Source organism: Hemiscyllium ocellatum, chromosome 8 (genome assembly GCF_020745735.1).
Source record: "Hemiscyllium ocellatum isolate sHemOce1 chromosome 8, sHemOce1.pat.X.cur, whole genome shotgun sequence".
NCBI classification, from domain to species: Eukaryota; Metazoa; Chordata; class Chondrichthyes; order Orectolobiformes; family Hemiscylliidae; genus Hemiscyllium; species Hemiscyllium ocellatum.
Window position 1 is genome coordinate 53,707,051 of NC_083408.1, and position 14,806 is coordinate 53,721,856.

A 14,806-nucleotide genomic window follows, 5' to 3' on the forward strand; every position below is an offset into this window, starting at 1 on the left:
GAAGGGCTTTTGTCTGAAACGTCGATTTTCCTGCTCCTCAGATGCTGCCTGAACTGTTGTGCTTTTCCAGCACCACTCTAATCTAGAACCATATAACTGAATGTGGTAGGCCCGCTGAGCTTAGATTTGATCCTTTGGTTGAGAGATTGCTTTTGTCTATTTATTGCACATTACTTTCACTTCACAGCACGCTTTAGTGCTGTATTGACCAGTTTTACACCTCACTTTCAGGTATGCCTGCATATCCTCCTGCTCTCTTCAATGATCCAGGGTTGATCTGCAGAAACATAGAAAATGGGAGCAGGTGTAGGCCATTCAGTCCTTCGAGCCTGCTCCACCATTCAGCATGATCATGGCTGATCACTGAACTCCGTATCCTGTTTCTGGTTTTGCCTCATGCTTTTTCATCCTTTTAGCCCAAGGAACTATGTCTATTTCCTCTAGAAAACATTCAATGTTTTGGTCTCGACCAGCCTCAGTGGCAGAGGCTCACCACTAACTGAAGACATTTCTCTTCATCTCAAACCTAATTGGCCTACACCTATCCTTAGACTGTGACCCCTGATTCTAAACTGCTCAGTCATCAGCAACATCCTTCCTACATTTACAAAGTCTAGTCCTGTTAGAATTTTATAGGTCTGAGTCCTCTCTCATTCATTTCAACTCCAGCGAGTGTATCCTAACCAATCCAGTCTCTCTTCATATCTCAGTCCTGCCATTCCAGGAAACAATTTGACAAACCTTTGTTGCACTCCCTCCATAGTCAGAACATTCTCTCTCACATTAAGGGACAAATATGCTAAGGCTTTTTATAACTGTAGCAAGACATCCCCACTCTTGTACTCAACTGCTCACAAATTGCCTTCATTGCTTCCTGCAGCTTAGTCCCAATGACCGACGAAAGACACCTAAGTCTCAATGCACCTCTTTCCCAATTTATTGATGTTGAGATAATCTGCTTTCCTATTTATGTTACCCAAGTGAGTAACTTCACACTTTATCTGCAATGCACTGGTCCACTCGACTTATCCAAATCACAACAAAGAATCTTTGCATCCTGTTCCTGTGCTCTTTGTTGACTACCTTCCACAATCAACTCTACCAGTTAGGTACTTTAAAAATTCCAGTAGATTTGTTGAGCACAATAAATCTTTCATAAATCCACACTAACTATCCTGTCCCATCACTATTTTCCAAGTGTTCTACAACTCAATCTAGTATAGTTGACTCCAGTGTTTTCCCACTACTGATGTCGGGCTAATTGGGGTTAAAGCCCTTCTTTATTAGAGGGGTTATGAATGTTATCATCCACTCCATAGTGCTGCAGGACCACTTCCTAAATTCTCTGGGATTTAGATCAGGCCCCAGGGATCTCTCTCAGCAGCCTTTAATTTGAATCAATCCCCCAAACAACATTTTCATACTAAATCTGATTTCCTTCTGTTCTTCCCTCTCACCAGAGAATCTGTGATGCACCACCTATATCTGTGATGGAAGCAAACTGATTCAAGGAAGCTAGATAATTATCTGATTATGAGAAGGCTAGTGAAAAGCACAAGGTAATTGTTTCTTTTGTGACCTTGCAAAGCCATGAGGTGCTGAACGGCTTTCTTCTTGGACATTAGTCAAGCACAACATGTCTCAAAAGGTTCCATGTCATTAACTGGTGTTTAAAGCTCTTAAAAGAAATTAATGTTGTCTTGTCATTTGAACTCCAATTGTCCATCACCTATGTTTTTTCTGACATAACTCTTTCTTGACAGCAAGGACAATATTTACCATCCCCTCATTAATCTACTATTGGAAAATTAGGGTTACTACTTTCACTATTTAGACTTCCATGAAATAGTTTTTGAAAACTGCTTCAGAATAGTTTTCTTCAGTTGTGGTTCATCCACATCCTATTTCGGTATTCCTACAAATTTTTCACCTCGGTGAAATCTAAAACAAATTACTTTCTTTCACATTCACACTCCAATTCCCAATAGAATTCCCAACCTCAAAGCCCAAGCAGTAATTGGTCCTCTGATTAAGTTGGACAAACGAACAGCGATGTTTGATCTGAAAATTTAGTTAGCAAGCTGAATATTTTAGTAACTGCTTGGAGTTAACGACTTGCTTTTAACAACACAAGGTGAACATGAAGACACATGATAGAAAAAAACTAACATTTTTATACCAGTGATTCCCTCAGAGCATGTTCTTAGATACTATCCTCTTGTGTTTTCACTACCTTGCACAGGGAATTGTTTTTTTTAAATTCATTCTTGGAAACAGACATCAATAACTACCCAGAGGACAGTTAGAATCAACCACAAGAGTCACATGTAGATCAGACCAGGTAAGAATGCAGATTTCTTCCCTAAAAAGATTAATTAACCAGATGGGATTTTCCTGAAAAATTGGCAATGTCTCTATGGTCATCATTAGACTCCTTTTCCTGGTGATAACTGAATTCAAATTCTATTATGTGCCATAGCAGTTTTAAAACCAGGTCCACAGAACATTACCTGGTATACTGGATTAATAGTCCGGTGATAATACCACGAGGAAATCACCTACCTCTAAATTCAAAGGAAATTCAAACAAATTGCATCCAAATTTCAAAGGTTTGTTTTTGATCATCAAAGGCAATGGTCAGTCCAAGTACTGACCTTTTTTTTGTATTTGGTTGCAATTTATTTCATTTTAAATTATTATGCATTCTACTATTGGGAATTAATTCAAGTTAGAGTGAAACTTATTGTCATGAAATGCAAGAGAAATAGGAAAGGCTACAAAAGAGCAACTCATTGACAACTCCATAAGAAGCATTACCACTACTTACGTATTTCACAACTAAGTCCCTGAATTTACATTTCACAAAAACCGGGATTGTTGGTTTAACCATGTCCTGGATTTCAAAACGAAGACTCCTGATTTTCTCTGCAAGACTTCTGTATACCAGTATTACAATTAATCTTTACAACACTAAATGCAGTCAAAACAAATCTTACTGGTTTACCATTATGCAGTTCTCCTGTGATAGTGCCTTCACCTGGTGGATTGCCATCTTGATCTCTCCACTTCCAATCGATGCCCCTAACTACACGTGCACCTGGCACCATGTACTTCAGAACCTGAGAACGTACAAGGCGTCTTTGTCTCCTTAAGTTCGCTTCTGCTTCCTTAGCTGCTTTGCCTATTAAAGGAATGTTAAAAAGAAATCATGATATCTCCTTTCATAGAAAAGATATGAGGGATGATTCAATTAATGGTACAATTTATGAAAAATGTTGGTTTGTAAAACTGTTGCTCTGCATCAAATATATTAACCAACTAGGAAACACACAAATTTGTTTTATTACTTAGGTCATAAAGCACAAACATTGGTCCAACTCATCCATGCCGACCAAGTTTCCAAATTAAACTAGTCCCAGTGGCCTGTGTTGGACCCATATCCCTCTAAATCTTTTTTCTATTCCTTTACTGTCCAAATATCTTTTAAATTTGTAACTGTACCTACAATAATCACTTCCTCTGGCAGTTAATTCCACACACAAACCATCCTCTGAGAAAAGTTGCCCATCTGGTCCATTTTAAATCCTTCTCCTGTCACCTTAAAAATAGGCCCTCTAGCTTTAAAGTCCCCTACCTGGGAAAAGATCATTGCTATTCACTTTATTTATGCTCCCAGTGATTTTATAAACAAGTCTTCCGTATTATTGCCAAAATACTGTGCGGCCCGCAATCTTTGCAGTGTTCAATATCTTAAGCTGTTTCTTGATATCACCCTATCTTTGCCCCGCATTCTTTTATATCTTTAAACACAGGAGCCAGATCAGCTAACAGTGCTGAATGCCAAAATGTCATCATTGTTAAGTTTTTGCAATAATGGGAAATCCCAATAAAAACACATACTGCAATTGCCTGTGAAGTTTAAACTTTGACAGGCATACCTGAGACATCAAGAACATCTCTGGCACTGGTGTCAGAGTGGGTAACCTGCACTAACCATACGAAACTTACTTCATATTGACCCCAGCATTGCTCTGTTGTTCCATTTCAAGTGGAACTGAATGAGTAAGAGCAGATCCCTAAACATTCACATTCAACACCTGTTGCAGAACCCCAAATTGCTTCCATGACCAGAACTTCAAACCCAAATGCGATATCTGATATCACAAAAGGGGCCACAGCTGCTCCTCACCATCATCCTTGTCGATGGCTACATTGAAGCACAACTGCTCCTGAAGACCTGCCTGCTAGGCCAGAGATAAGTTCACAATCAGTAGCAAGATCCCCGGCAATGTTGTTGACCATGTGAGTTGGATTAGGATCTCATTATTCTCTCAGAGTGAATAAAATCAATTCTTGTTCACTCTGGAGAAAGTTACGAAGCTTTGCATATGTAATACAGGCTTAGAAATACAAATGTTGTCAAGAAACTGGCCTATAACAGGTTTATAAAATCACAGAATGAAGACCTCATGGGAACTCTTTTCCTTTATTTTTATCTTTAACTCGTCAAGACAGATGCAAATATGCCAAATTTCATAGTGAGCAAAAGCTTATAGTGCCTGATAAAGAGTGCCGAATGGCTGGCATAAGGGGCTCTGATGAAGGCATTGCTCTAGAATCCAGGGAGATTTTGCTCCCTATGCTTCCATTTAATTTAGAAATGGTCAAATGCTTGGCTACAATACCTTTTCCTGCTGAGGACAAATTCTTACGTAAAAATATTTATAATGTGAGGAACTACATTAAAAATAAATTTAATTGAGTCAGGGCTCACAATGGCTGGCAAGCTTATTTGAGCTCCATATATGCAGTTCTCTGTGCACCTGGTAGGCCTCCATCTGCACTGCTGGACAAAAATCCACCAACTGGCATACCTCTTATGTGCGCTAAAACAGTCCACACAGAAAAAACTGAGCATTACAATTAGAAACATTTAGGTTCACTCTACAACCAATAACTTCAAAAAAGCAAATGAACTGCCTGGCATCCAAAAGGAAGAACCAAATAGGTTTCCTTGTTTACACTGTTAAAATGCAACACAAGAACTCAAATGGATATGAAACAAACTATATTTAATGGGCAACAAATATACAAACTAGTTCGGCGGGAGGTGGGAATCAGAGCCACATATCTGACAGGCGGGGGGTGGGGTGCAGTTGCCAATAGATTCACTACATCCTGTCACTGCCCTATCGGGAAGGTTTCTCCCGCGATGAAACAAAGAGATTGGTTAAGGTGTGTCTGCTTTAACGCAAGAGTGTCCAAAATAAGAGTGACTAACTCAGAGCATGGATCAGTACTTGAGACTACGATGTTGTGGCCATAACAGAGGCGTGGGTTCCACAGGGGCAGGAATGGTTGCTTGATGTTCCAGGGTTTAGAACATCTAAAAAGTACAGGGAGGGTCTAAAAAGAGGAGGGGGTATAGCATTGCAAATCAGAGTGCATCACAGCTACAGAAACAAAGGTTGTTGAGGAAGGTTTGTCTAATGAGTCAGTATAGGTGGAAGTTAGGTTCAGCAACGTAATAGCCACCTCATTGGTGGTCTTCAACAGCCCTCATCGCAGTAGAGAGATTGAAAAACTCATGGGCAGGCAGATTTTGGATAAATGCAGATATAGCAGGGTTGCTGTTATGGATGATTTCAACTTTCCCTATATTGACTGGAACCTCCTTAGTGCAGACGGTTTGGATGGAGCAGTTTTTGTCAGGTGTGTTCAGAAGTGTTTCCTTACTCAGTATGTAGACAGAGCAATAAGGGGAGAGGCCATTTTGGATTTGGTGCTCAGCAATGAGTCAGGACAGATGTCAGATCTTGCAGTGGAGGACACCTTGGTGACAGTGATCACAACTACTTTACGTTTACCATAGCCTTGGAGAGGAAAAGAAGCAGTTACTGAGGGAAGATATTTAATTGGGGAAGAGGAAATTATGACACTATCCGACAGGACTTGGGAAGTACAGACTGGGGGCAATTATTGCACAGAAAGAGCATAGCAGACATGTGGAAACAGTTTAAGGAGCAGTTGTTGAGAGTGATGCATGAATTTGTTCCTCTGAGACAGATAAGAAGGGTTAAAATTGAGGAACCTTGGATGACAAGAACAGAGGAGCTTCCTGTCAAAAGGAAGGAAGCAGCTTATGTAAGGTGGTGTAAGCAAGGATCTAGCACAGCTTTACAGGAATACAACTGAAAATGTATTGCTGGAAAAGCACAGCAGGTCAGGCAGCATCCAAGGAGCAGGAGAATCGACGTTTCGGGCATGAACCCTTCTTCAGGAAATGAGGAGAGTGTGCCAAGCAGGCTAAGATAAAAGGTAGGGAAGAAGGACTTGGCAGAGGGGCGACGGAAATGCAATAGGTGGAAGGAGGTTAAGGGGAGGGTGATAGGCTGGAGTGGGGGTTGGGGCAGAGAGATCAGGAAAAAGATTGCAGGTTAGGGAGGTGGTGCTGAGTTCGAGGGTTGGGACTGAGACTAGATGGGGGGACGGGAAAAAGAAGAAACTGGAGAAATCTAAGTTCATCCCTTGTGGTTGGAGGGTTCCAGGCGGAAGATGAGGCGCTCTTTTTCCAGCCGTCGTGTTGCTATGGTCTAGCGATGGAGGAGTCCAAGGACCTGCATGTCCTTGGTGGAGTGGGAGGGGGAGTTGAAGTGTTGAGCCACGGGGTGGTTGGTCCGAGTGTCCCAGAGGTATTCTCCGGAATGTTCCGCAAGTAGGTGGCCTGTCTCCCCAATATAGAGGAGGTTACATCGGGTGCAATGGATGCAGTAAATGGGGTGTGTGGAGGTGCAGGTGAATTTGTGGCGGATATGGAAGGATCCCTTGGGGCCTTGGAGGGAAGTAAGGGGGGTGGGGGGGGAGAAGAGATGTGGCGCAAGCTTTGCATTTCTTGCGTTTGCAGGGGAAGGTGCCGGGAGTGGAGGTTGGGTTGGTGGGGGGTGTGGACCTGACAAGGGAGTCACAGAGGGAGTGGTCTTTTCGGAATGCTGATAGGGGAGGGGAGGGACACATATCCCTGGTGGTGGGGGTCCATTTGGAGGTGGCGGAAATGACGACAGTTAATATGATGTATATGGAGGTTGGTGGGGTGGTAGGTGAGGACCAGTGGGGTTCTGTCCTGGTGGCGATTGGAGGGGCAGGGTTCAAGGGCTGAGGAGCGGGAAATGAACGAGATGCGGTGGACAGTATCGTCGATCATGTCTGGGGGGAAATTACAGTCTTTGAAGGAAGCCATCTGGGTTGTTCGGTATTGGAACTGGTCCTCCTGGGAGCAGATGTGGCGGAATTGGGAATATGGGATGGCATTTTTACAGGGGACAGGGTGGGAGGAGGTATAGTCTGGTTAGCTGTGGGAGTCGATTGGTTTATAAATGTCCATGTTGATTCAGTCGTCTGGAGGTAGAAATGGAGAGGTCTAGGAAGGGGAAGGAGTCTGAGACAGTCCAGGTAAATTTGAGGTCGGGGTGGAAGGTGTTGGTAAAGTGGATGAACCGTTCAACCTCCTCCTGGGAGCACGAGGCAGTGCCGATACAGTCATCGATGTAGCGGAGGAAAAAGGTGGGGTTGGGGGGTGGGAGATATACCAGCGTAGCTGCGGAAGATGGACTGTTCCACATTTCCTACGAAGAGGCAGGCATAGCTGGGGCCCATGTCTACTCCTTTGGTTTGAAGGAAGGAAGTGGGAGGATTGGAAAGAGAAGTTGTTCAGATTGAGGACCAGTTCAGTCAGTCAGTCAGTCGAAGGAGGGTGTCAGTGGAAGGATACTGGTTGGTACAGCAGGAAAGGAATACAGGCTTGCTAGAAAGGAGCTCAGAAATTGACTGAGGAGAGCCAGAAGGGTGCACGAAAAAGCCTTCGTAAGAAGGATTAGGGAGAACCGAAAGACATTTTCCTCATACACAAGGAATAGGAGAATGATCAGGGAGAAAGGAGGGCCAATCAGGGATAATAGGGAACTTGTGCATGGAGTCTGAACAGATAGGGGAAACCCTAAATGTGTTTTTTTGCTTTGGTTTCCACTAAGAAAACAAACCTTGTTGTGAGTGAGAACTTTGAGGAGCTAGGATACAGGCTTAACAAGACTAAGATTGATGAAGTTGATTTGTTGGAAATTTTTGACAAACATGAAGATTGATAAGTCCCAAGGATCAGACCAGATTTATCCTAGGCTGCTCCGAGAAACAAGAAAGGAGGCTGTTAAGGCTGGTGAATATCTTTGCCTCCTCACTCTCCAAGGGAGTCGTACCAGGCGATTGGAAGGAGGCAAATGTTGTTCCTCTTTTTAAGGGTAATAGGGAAATCCCTGGCAATTACAGACCAGTCAGTCTTACATCTGTGGGCAGCAAAGTTTTGGATAGGATTTATGACTATTTGGAAACGCCTGATGTGATTAAAGGCAGTTAGCATGGCTTTGAGGGGCAGGTCATGCCTCACAAATCTTAGAGTTCTTCAAGGAGATGTCAAGACAGATTGAAGGTCGAGCAGTGGATGTGGTGTATATGGACTTCAGCAAGGCATTTGCTAGGGTCCCCCATGGTAGGCTCATTCATAAAGTCAGGAAGTATAGGATACGGGAGATTTGGCTATCTGGACTCAGAAGGCAGAGAGTGGTTGTAGATGCAAAGTATTCTGCCTGGAGGTCAGTGTTGAGTTGGGTCCCGAAGGGCTCTGTTCTTGGGCCTCTGCTCTTTGTAGTTTTTATAAGTGATTTGGATGAGGAGGTCGAGGGGTGGGTTAGTAAATTTGCAGATGACACAAAAGTTGGAGGTAGCGTCAATAGTATCGAGAGCTATTGTAGGTTGCAGCATGACAGACAGGAGTTGGGCTGAGAAATGGCAAATGGAGTTCAACCTGGATAAATGCGAAGTGATGCATTTTGGAAGGTCAAACTCAAATGCTGAATATAGGATTAAAGACAGGTTTCTTGGCAGTGTGGAGGAACAGAGGGATCATGGTGTTCAAGTAGATGGATCCCTCAAAGTTGCAACCAGTCGATAGGGTTGTTAAGAAAGCATATGGTGTTTTGGCTTTTGTTAACAGGGGGATCGAGTTGAAGAGCCATGAAGTTTTGCTACAGCTCTATAAATCCCAGGTGAGACCAGGCTTGGAATATTGTGTCCAGTTCTGATTGTCCTACTATAGGAAAGATACAGGGGCTTTGGAGAGGGTGCAAAGAAGGTTTACCAGGATACTGTCTCGATTGGAGGGCTTGCCTTATGAACAGAGGTTGACTAAGCTTGGACTTTTCTCTCTGAAGGAGAAGGAAGACGTGACCTGATCGACATACACAAGAAAATGAGGAATGGATAGAGTCAATAGCCAGAGACTTCTCCGCAGGGCAGGACTGACTGGCACGAGGGGTCACAGTTTTAAGATACAAGGAGAGAGGTATAGCGGGTGCATCAGAGGAAGGTTCTTGATGCAGAGAGTTGTGAAGGCATGGAATGCGTTGACAGCGGTGGTGGAAGTAGGGTCATTAGGGACATTTAAGCGAATGCTGGACATGTACATGGATAGCAGTGAATTGAGAGGTGCGTAGGTTAAGTTAGTTTATTTTACATTAGGATTAATCCTCTGCACAACATGGGCCAAAGGGCCTGTTCTGTGCTGTGCTTTTCTATGTTCTACTTTCTAAAATTAAAGAAAAAAGGTACAAAAGCAAAATGTGTGGGTGAAAATCTGAAATACCTGGTAGGTGAGGCAGCATTGTTGACAAAAAGCCAAGTTAACATTTCAGGTGAAGAGGTCCTTTTGTTCGAACACTTCTGATAGACTGAGGTGGACAAAGTTTAAAAAAAAATCACAACACCACGTTATAGTCCAACAGGTTTATTTGGAAGCACTAGCGTTCAGAATGCTGCTCCTTCATCAGGTAATTCTTGGGGTAGGATCATAAGACACGGAATTTATAGCATAAGATCACAGTGTCATGCAACTGAAATGATATGTTGAACAACCTAGATTGCTGTTAAGCCTTTCAGCTTTTAGAATGGGTTGTAGGTTTCGGTTCATAAATATGAAAATCCCAGAACTTCTTTTAAATCACACTCTCGAGTTAAGATTAGATTAAATTACTTAGTGTGGAAACAGGCCCTTCGGCCCAACAAGTCCACACCGACCCTCCGAAGAGCAACCCACCCAGACCCATTCTTCATCTAACACTACGGGCAATTTAGCATGGCCAATTCACCTAACCTGCACATTTTTGGACTGTGGGAGGAAACCGGAGCACCCGGAGGAAACCCACGCAGACACAGGGAGAATGTGCAAACTCCACACAGACAAGTTGCCTGAGGCAGGAATTGAACTCGGGTCTCTGGCACTGTGAGGCAGCAGTGCTAACCACTGTGCCACCAGTAAACTTAAGGTTTTATTTTAAAAAAGGTGACATCTCAGGTCAGACGATGCATTAAATGTGTGAGGTTAGAGTCTGTCTTTATCCCAATCTCGAGTCAGAATGGTTCTACTGCCAAAGTAGGATTTTTAAAAATATGATATTGATTGACTGCCTACAGATTATGTGCAGGTTGAGGCCATCCTCATGGATACCAAACTTGGCTATCAGCCTCTGCTTGGCCACTCTGCATTGTTGTGTATCCCAAAATCCGCCTTAGAGGGTGGTCACCCGAAGATCTGAGACTGAACGTCCCTGGCTGTTGAAGTGTTCCCTAACAAGGAGAGTATTGTGCAGTGCCCACTCATTCGTTGTCATAGCGCCTGCTTGGTGTCACCAATGTACCATGCTTTGGAGCATCCTCACCTGCAGTGACAGAGATAGACAACACTGGCAGAATCACGAGTTCTTGCCACATACATGGTGAGTAGCGTATGTGGCAGGTACTCATGTGACTCAGTCAATGCTGTTTCTCTCATACATGCAGGCAAGGATGCCCCGAGGCATGGAACATTAGCGAGACTAGCAGGCACTACACAACAGATGAATGGACACCGCACAACATTCGGCAGACAGGGGTGTTCCCTTCCAGTTGGGGAACACTTCAGCAGTCAGGGGCATTCAGCCGGATTTTCAGGTGACCACCCTCCAACGTGGACTTCGGGATACGCAAAAACGCAGAGTGGCTGAGCAGAGGGTGATAGCAAAGTTCGGTACCCATGAGGATGGCCTCAACCGGGACCGAAGGTTCATGTCACACTACAGATGGCCCCACTATACAATACACACTCTCACAATACACCCTTTACCAAGCATGCACCCACATGAATGAGACACACACAAACACGTCTATGGTTTGACTTTATATTTGCAGATACATTCTATTGTACTCAAAAAGCACACAATCTGCAGGCAGTCAATCCATGTCATATTTTATAAATTCCACTTTGGAAACAAATCCAGAGTCAGACTGGTTCTTGATACAGACAGATTCTAACCTCACACTTTTAATGCACTGAGTTGAGAAGTCAATTTTTTAAAAAAACCTTAAGTTACCTTGAGAATGTGACTTACAAGTAGTTCTGGGTCTTGCATTTAGGGAACTGAAACCTGCAATCCATTTGAAAAGACGAAAGACTTAACAGCAGTCGAGGTTTGCTCAAGATATCACATTTGCTATAAATTCTGTGTCCTATGGTCCTGCTCCACAGACACCTGATGAAGGAGTAGCGCTCTGGAAACTTGTACTTGCAAATTAGAATGGATTAGAACCTGGTGTTGTCTGATTTTTAACTTCTCAAAAGATCATCTCCACTTAATTCCTTCTGCATTAAGTGAAGCAACTTAAGTCTGCCTTACAAAACTATCCCACTGGGTGCTGCATTTTTTTTTAAAAAGAGATACATAGCATGTCACAAACACTCTTGGCTTTCATTAGATGCTCATATCCCCAACATGAATTCAAAGCTCCCTGTGTACTTCAAAATTTTTCCCACTTAGCCAGAGTTTCTCCAGATACAGGTAGCCCTTCTATAGCTCAATGGTGGCGTTCTTGTGCAACTGCGCATTATAGAAAAATTGCACTTTGGAAACAGCGCTTGACATGTTGGCATAACAGCCAACATGATTTAAAAAGTTCATGCTTGAGAAACAGCGTCCCGAATTTGTCAATCGAGTTAGTGATTTTGCATTAATGAAACAGACATTATAGCAGAATGACCTGTACGATCACCAACAGCACAGTGTTACACAAAAGGCTTTCTGACCCTTAAATCTTCAAATGCATGGCCTTTCGCTTCTTTCATGAATGGTCAGAAACTGAATGGTCAGAAGCATCCCGGTTGGCTGTGTTCCCTTAGTCACATTGCTTTTGTTTCTGCACCTCAAACAGTAATTGGCTTTATCTATGAAATACCGTGAGGAAAGGTATTAAAACTGCCAACCCAATTCAATTAATTGCTGCAACCTCTCTCCCACGGTAACAAGATTATATAGACAAACAGATGTCTTCAAACTGATGCTTTGATCAGAGTTCCAAGTACATTTTAAAATAATATTGAACTTAACAGGACAATGATAATTTATTCAATTCACCTTCAATTTAATTTGTAAAACTGTAATGCATTCAAAATAATTCAAATTGTTAATGCTTTACAGTAATTGTCTCACCTAGCTGGTCTTCGCATACACCAGAGACTGTCCCGTACAATTCAAATCCAGAGAGAGAGAGGTAATGAGTCTGCCCACTGGCATTTTTCCCCATTTGTTTAATTCGAATATGTCTCCATCCCTGTTTCTCATCCTTTGGAGGATCCAAAGGCCATGTTGCTGTAGACCTAGAACATGCATTTTAAATCGGGTCAAGGATTATCAAGACATTTAGCCAGTTCAATTCAAAAACGACACCTTTCCAAAAATGTTAAGTCTTTCAATCAGTGTTATCCATCAATCTGATTATTCAATTCATATAAATCTAAAATTGACCATTGAGTGTAAAAAACAAGTTTTAGGATCCACACTAGTTCTTCATACTGCTGGAAAGTTTTTAAACTGATGCATTCAAAAAGGTGGCTACATCATCATTAAATCAGTGTCAGAAATATGAAGCATTTAAGAGGGTCATTTAATTATATAATGGCAAATTAAATATTAAGATTCAAGTCTGCGAAAATTTGTTTTTAAAATGTTTGCTTTCAGAAGAGTATTTGATTAGAGATCTGGTACAGAAGGTACAGGGCTCGAGTTCATTTTTGAGCAAAGCAAAGGGACCAGAAAAAACAACTTAAAATCTGGAGGTTTCCAGGAACGCCTCGATATCAGGGCAATATCAGATCTTCCATACTGTTCAATTTAAGTTTAACACTTCATTCGTATTTTCATCTTTCACTCTGTCGATCATAACCCTCCAGGTTTAATCGACAATCTTTATCCTTTGAATGTTACCTTATCTATAGCCACTTATAATTTCAATAGCATTGTAAATCCCTCCAAGTTAAAAGTACCCATGCTTCAGATTTTAGATTCTTAAACAATTAAGGTACCAATCCAGTAACAAGATCACTTATCATTATAGAGGTGAACTGGGTGTAAAGCATGAAGGTGGACAGGGTTGATAGAGAGCAGGAAACTGTCCTGGCAGGGATGTCCAATTAGAGGTGGAATGTTGGAGGGATGTGAAAGGATCTGTGGAGCACGGAGCATGGAAAATTCAGATTAGTGTCAAGTATGGTGGCATCAGAAGCTAGGCAATAGAACAGCTGAAAACAATCTCCGTACACGTGGTTGCACATTTTGGAGTTAGAAAACGCTTTGCCAAATGAGGGAATACCAGGTAAAGTGCAAGAAGAGAGAGTTTTGAGGCTTTAAGATCACAAGATAAGTCATTGAGAGTAATTTCTCAAGGGTTTAAACAGTTTAAAAAAAAAATGGACTATTGAGCATAGAATATGAAAGTCAAGATGTACTTCCATACAAAGTCCACTAGGGCAGGGAGATGCTTTCGGCTGCAAACTATTGGAAAGGAATGATGAAAACAGAAACAAAGCACAAATTCACTAGTCCACTAATACGCAAGAAATATTAATAAGAAGTGATATAAGTGTATCACTAAAGCAATACCTAAAACAGGCTTCCAAAAAAACAAGATCTGTTGAGTGAAGGGACAAAGAAGCAAATGAAGGGACAATTTGATACAGCTGTTAAAATTATGTGACAAGCTGCTTCCAATAATTAAAGACTCCACATTAAACAGGATGCATTGCATTCATTTGTGGACGCATGCATCACTACCAATGCTAGCATCTATGCCCATCCTTAACAGTGTACCACCACCATCTTGAACTGTTGCAATCTAAGTGATACAAGTACAACTATGGGCAGGGGAGAGAGTTTGAGAATTTTAACCAAATTACTGAGAAGAAACAGTGACTATAGTTACAGTACGGCATGCGATTTGGACTCGGTTGGTGGACTTGTGCCTTGGAAATAGTTGACAGGCTGGAGTGTCAGATGACGCGTTATGCAAGACAGAATTCCAGGCCTCAGACCTACTAATAATGATGTGGGGGAATTCAGAAATGGTAATGCCGCATGCAGGCAGTGATTGCTTCAGTATCTGAACAGTTGCAGTCAATGAAGGGGAAAAATCATTGAAGAAACAGCTAAAAATGGTTGGATCTGGAGCTTTTCAGAGAAATTCCTGCAGTAATATTGAGAGGGATTCACTGGTTTCCAAGAATCATCTTCCATTATGATAGGTGTGAGTCTTGCCAGTTGACGTGACTGTAGTTGGCCAAGTTGGATTTGTCCACCATTTTTGTTATCCGGACATGGCTGGGCAATTTTCCACCATCAGGAGATTAAATGGTGAGAATAGCATAAAGGCTGCTACAAAAGGGACATAGGTAGGG

The 14,806-nt window shown here is 42.3% G+C and overlaps 1 protein-coding gene across 5 annotated transcripts in view; it reads right to left on the reverse strand.

The window, feature by feature from the left end:
• hectd1 (HECT domain containing 1) overlaps positions 1-14,806 on the reverse strand; it is an 82,465-nt gene that overhangs the window by 22,013 nt on the left and 45,646 nt on the right. For all 5 annotated transcript variants that reach the window (XM_060829036.1, XM_060829035.1, XM_060829033.1 and 2 more), the window contains exons 23-24: positions 12,567-12,733; positions 3,005-3,181 (exon numbers count right to left, since the gene is read on the reverse strand). In XM_060829036.1, coding sequence (XP_060685019.1) covers positions 3,005-3,181; positions 12,567-12,733 — 344 coding nt within the window. The remainder of the gene's footprint in view (positions 1-3,004; positions 3,182-12,566; positions 12,734-14,806) is intronic.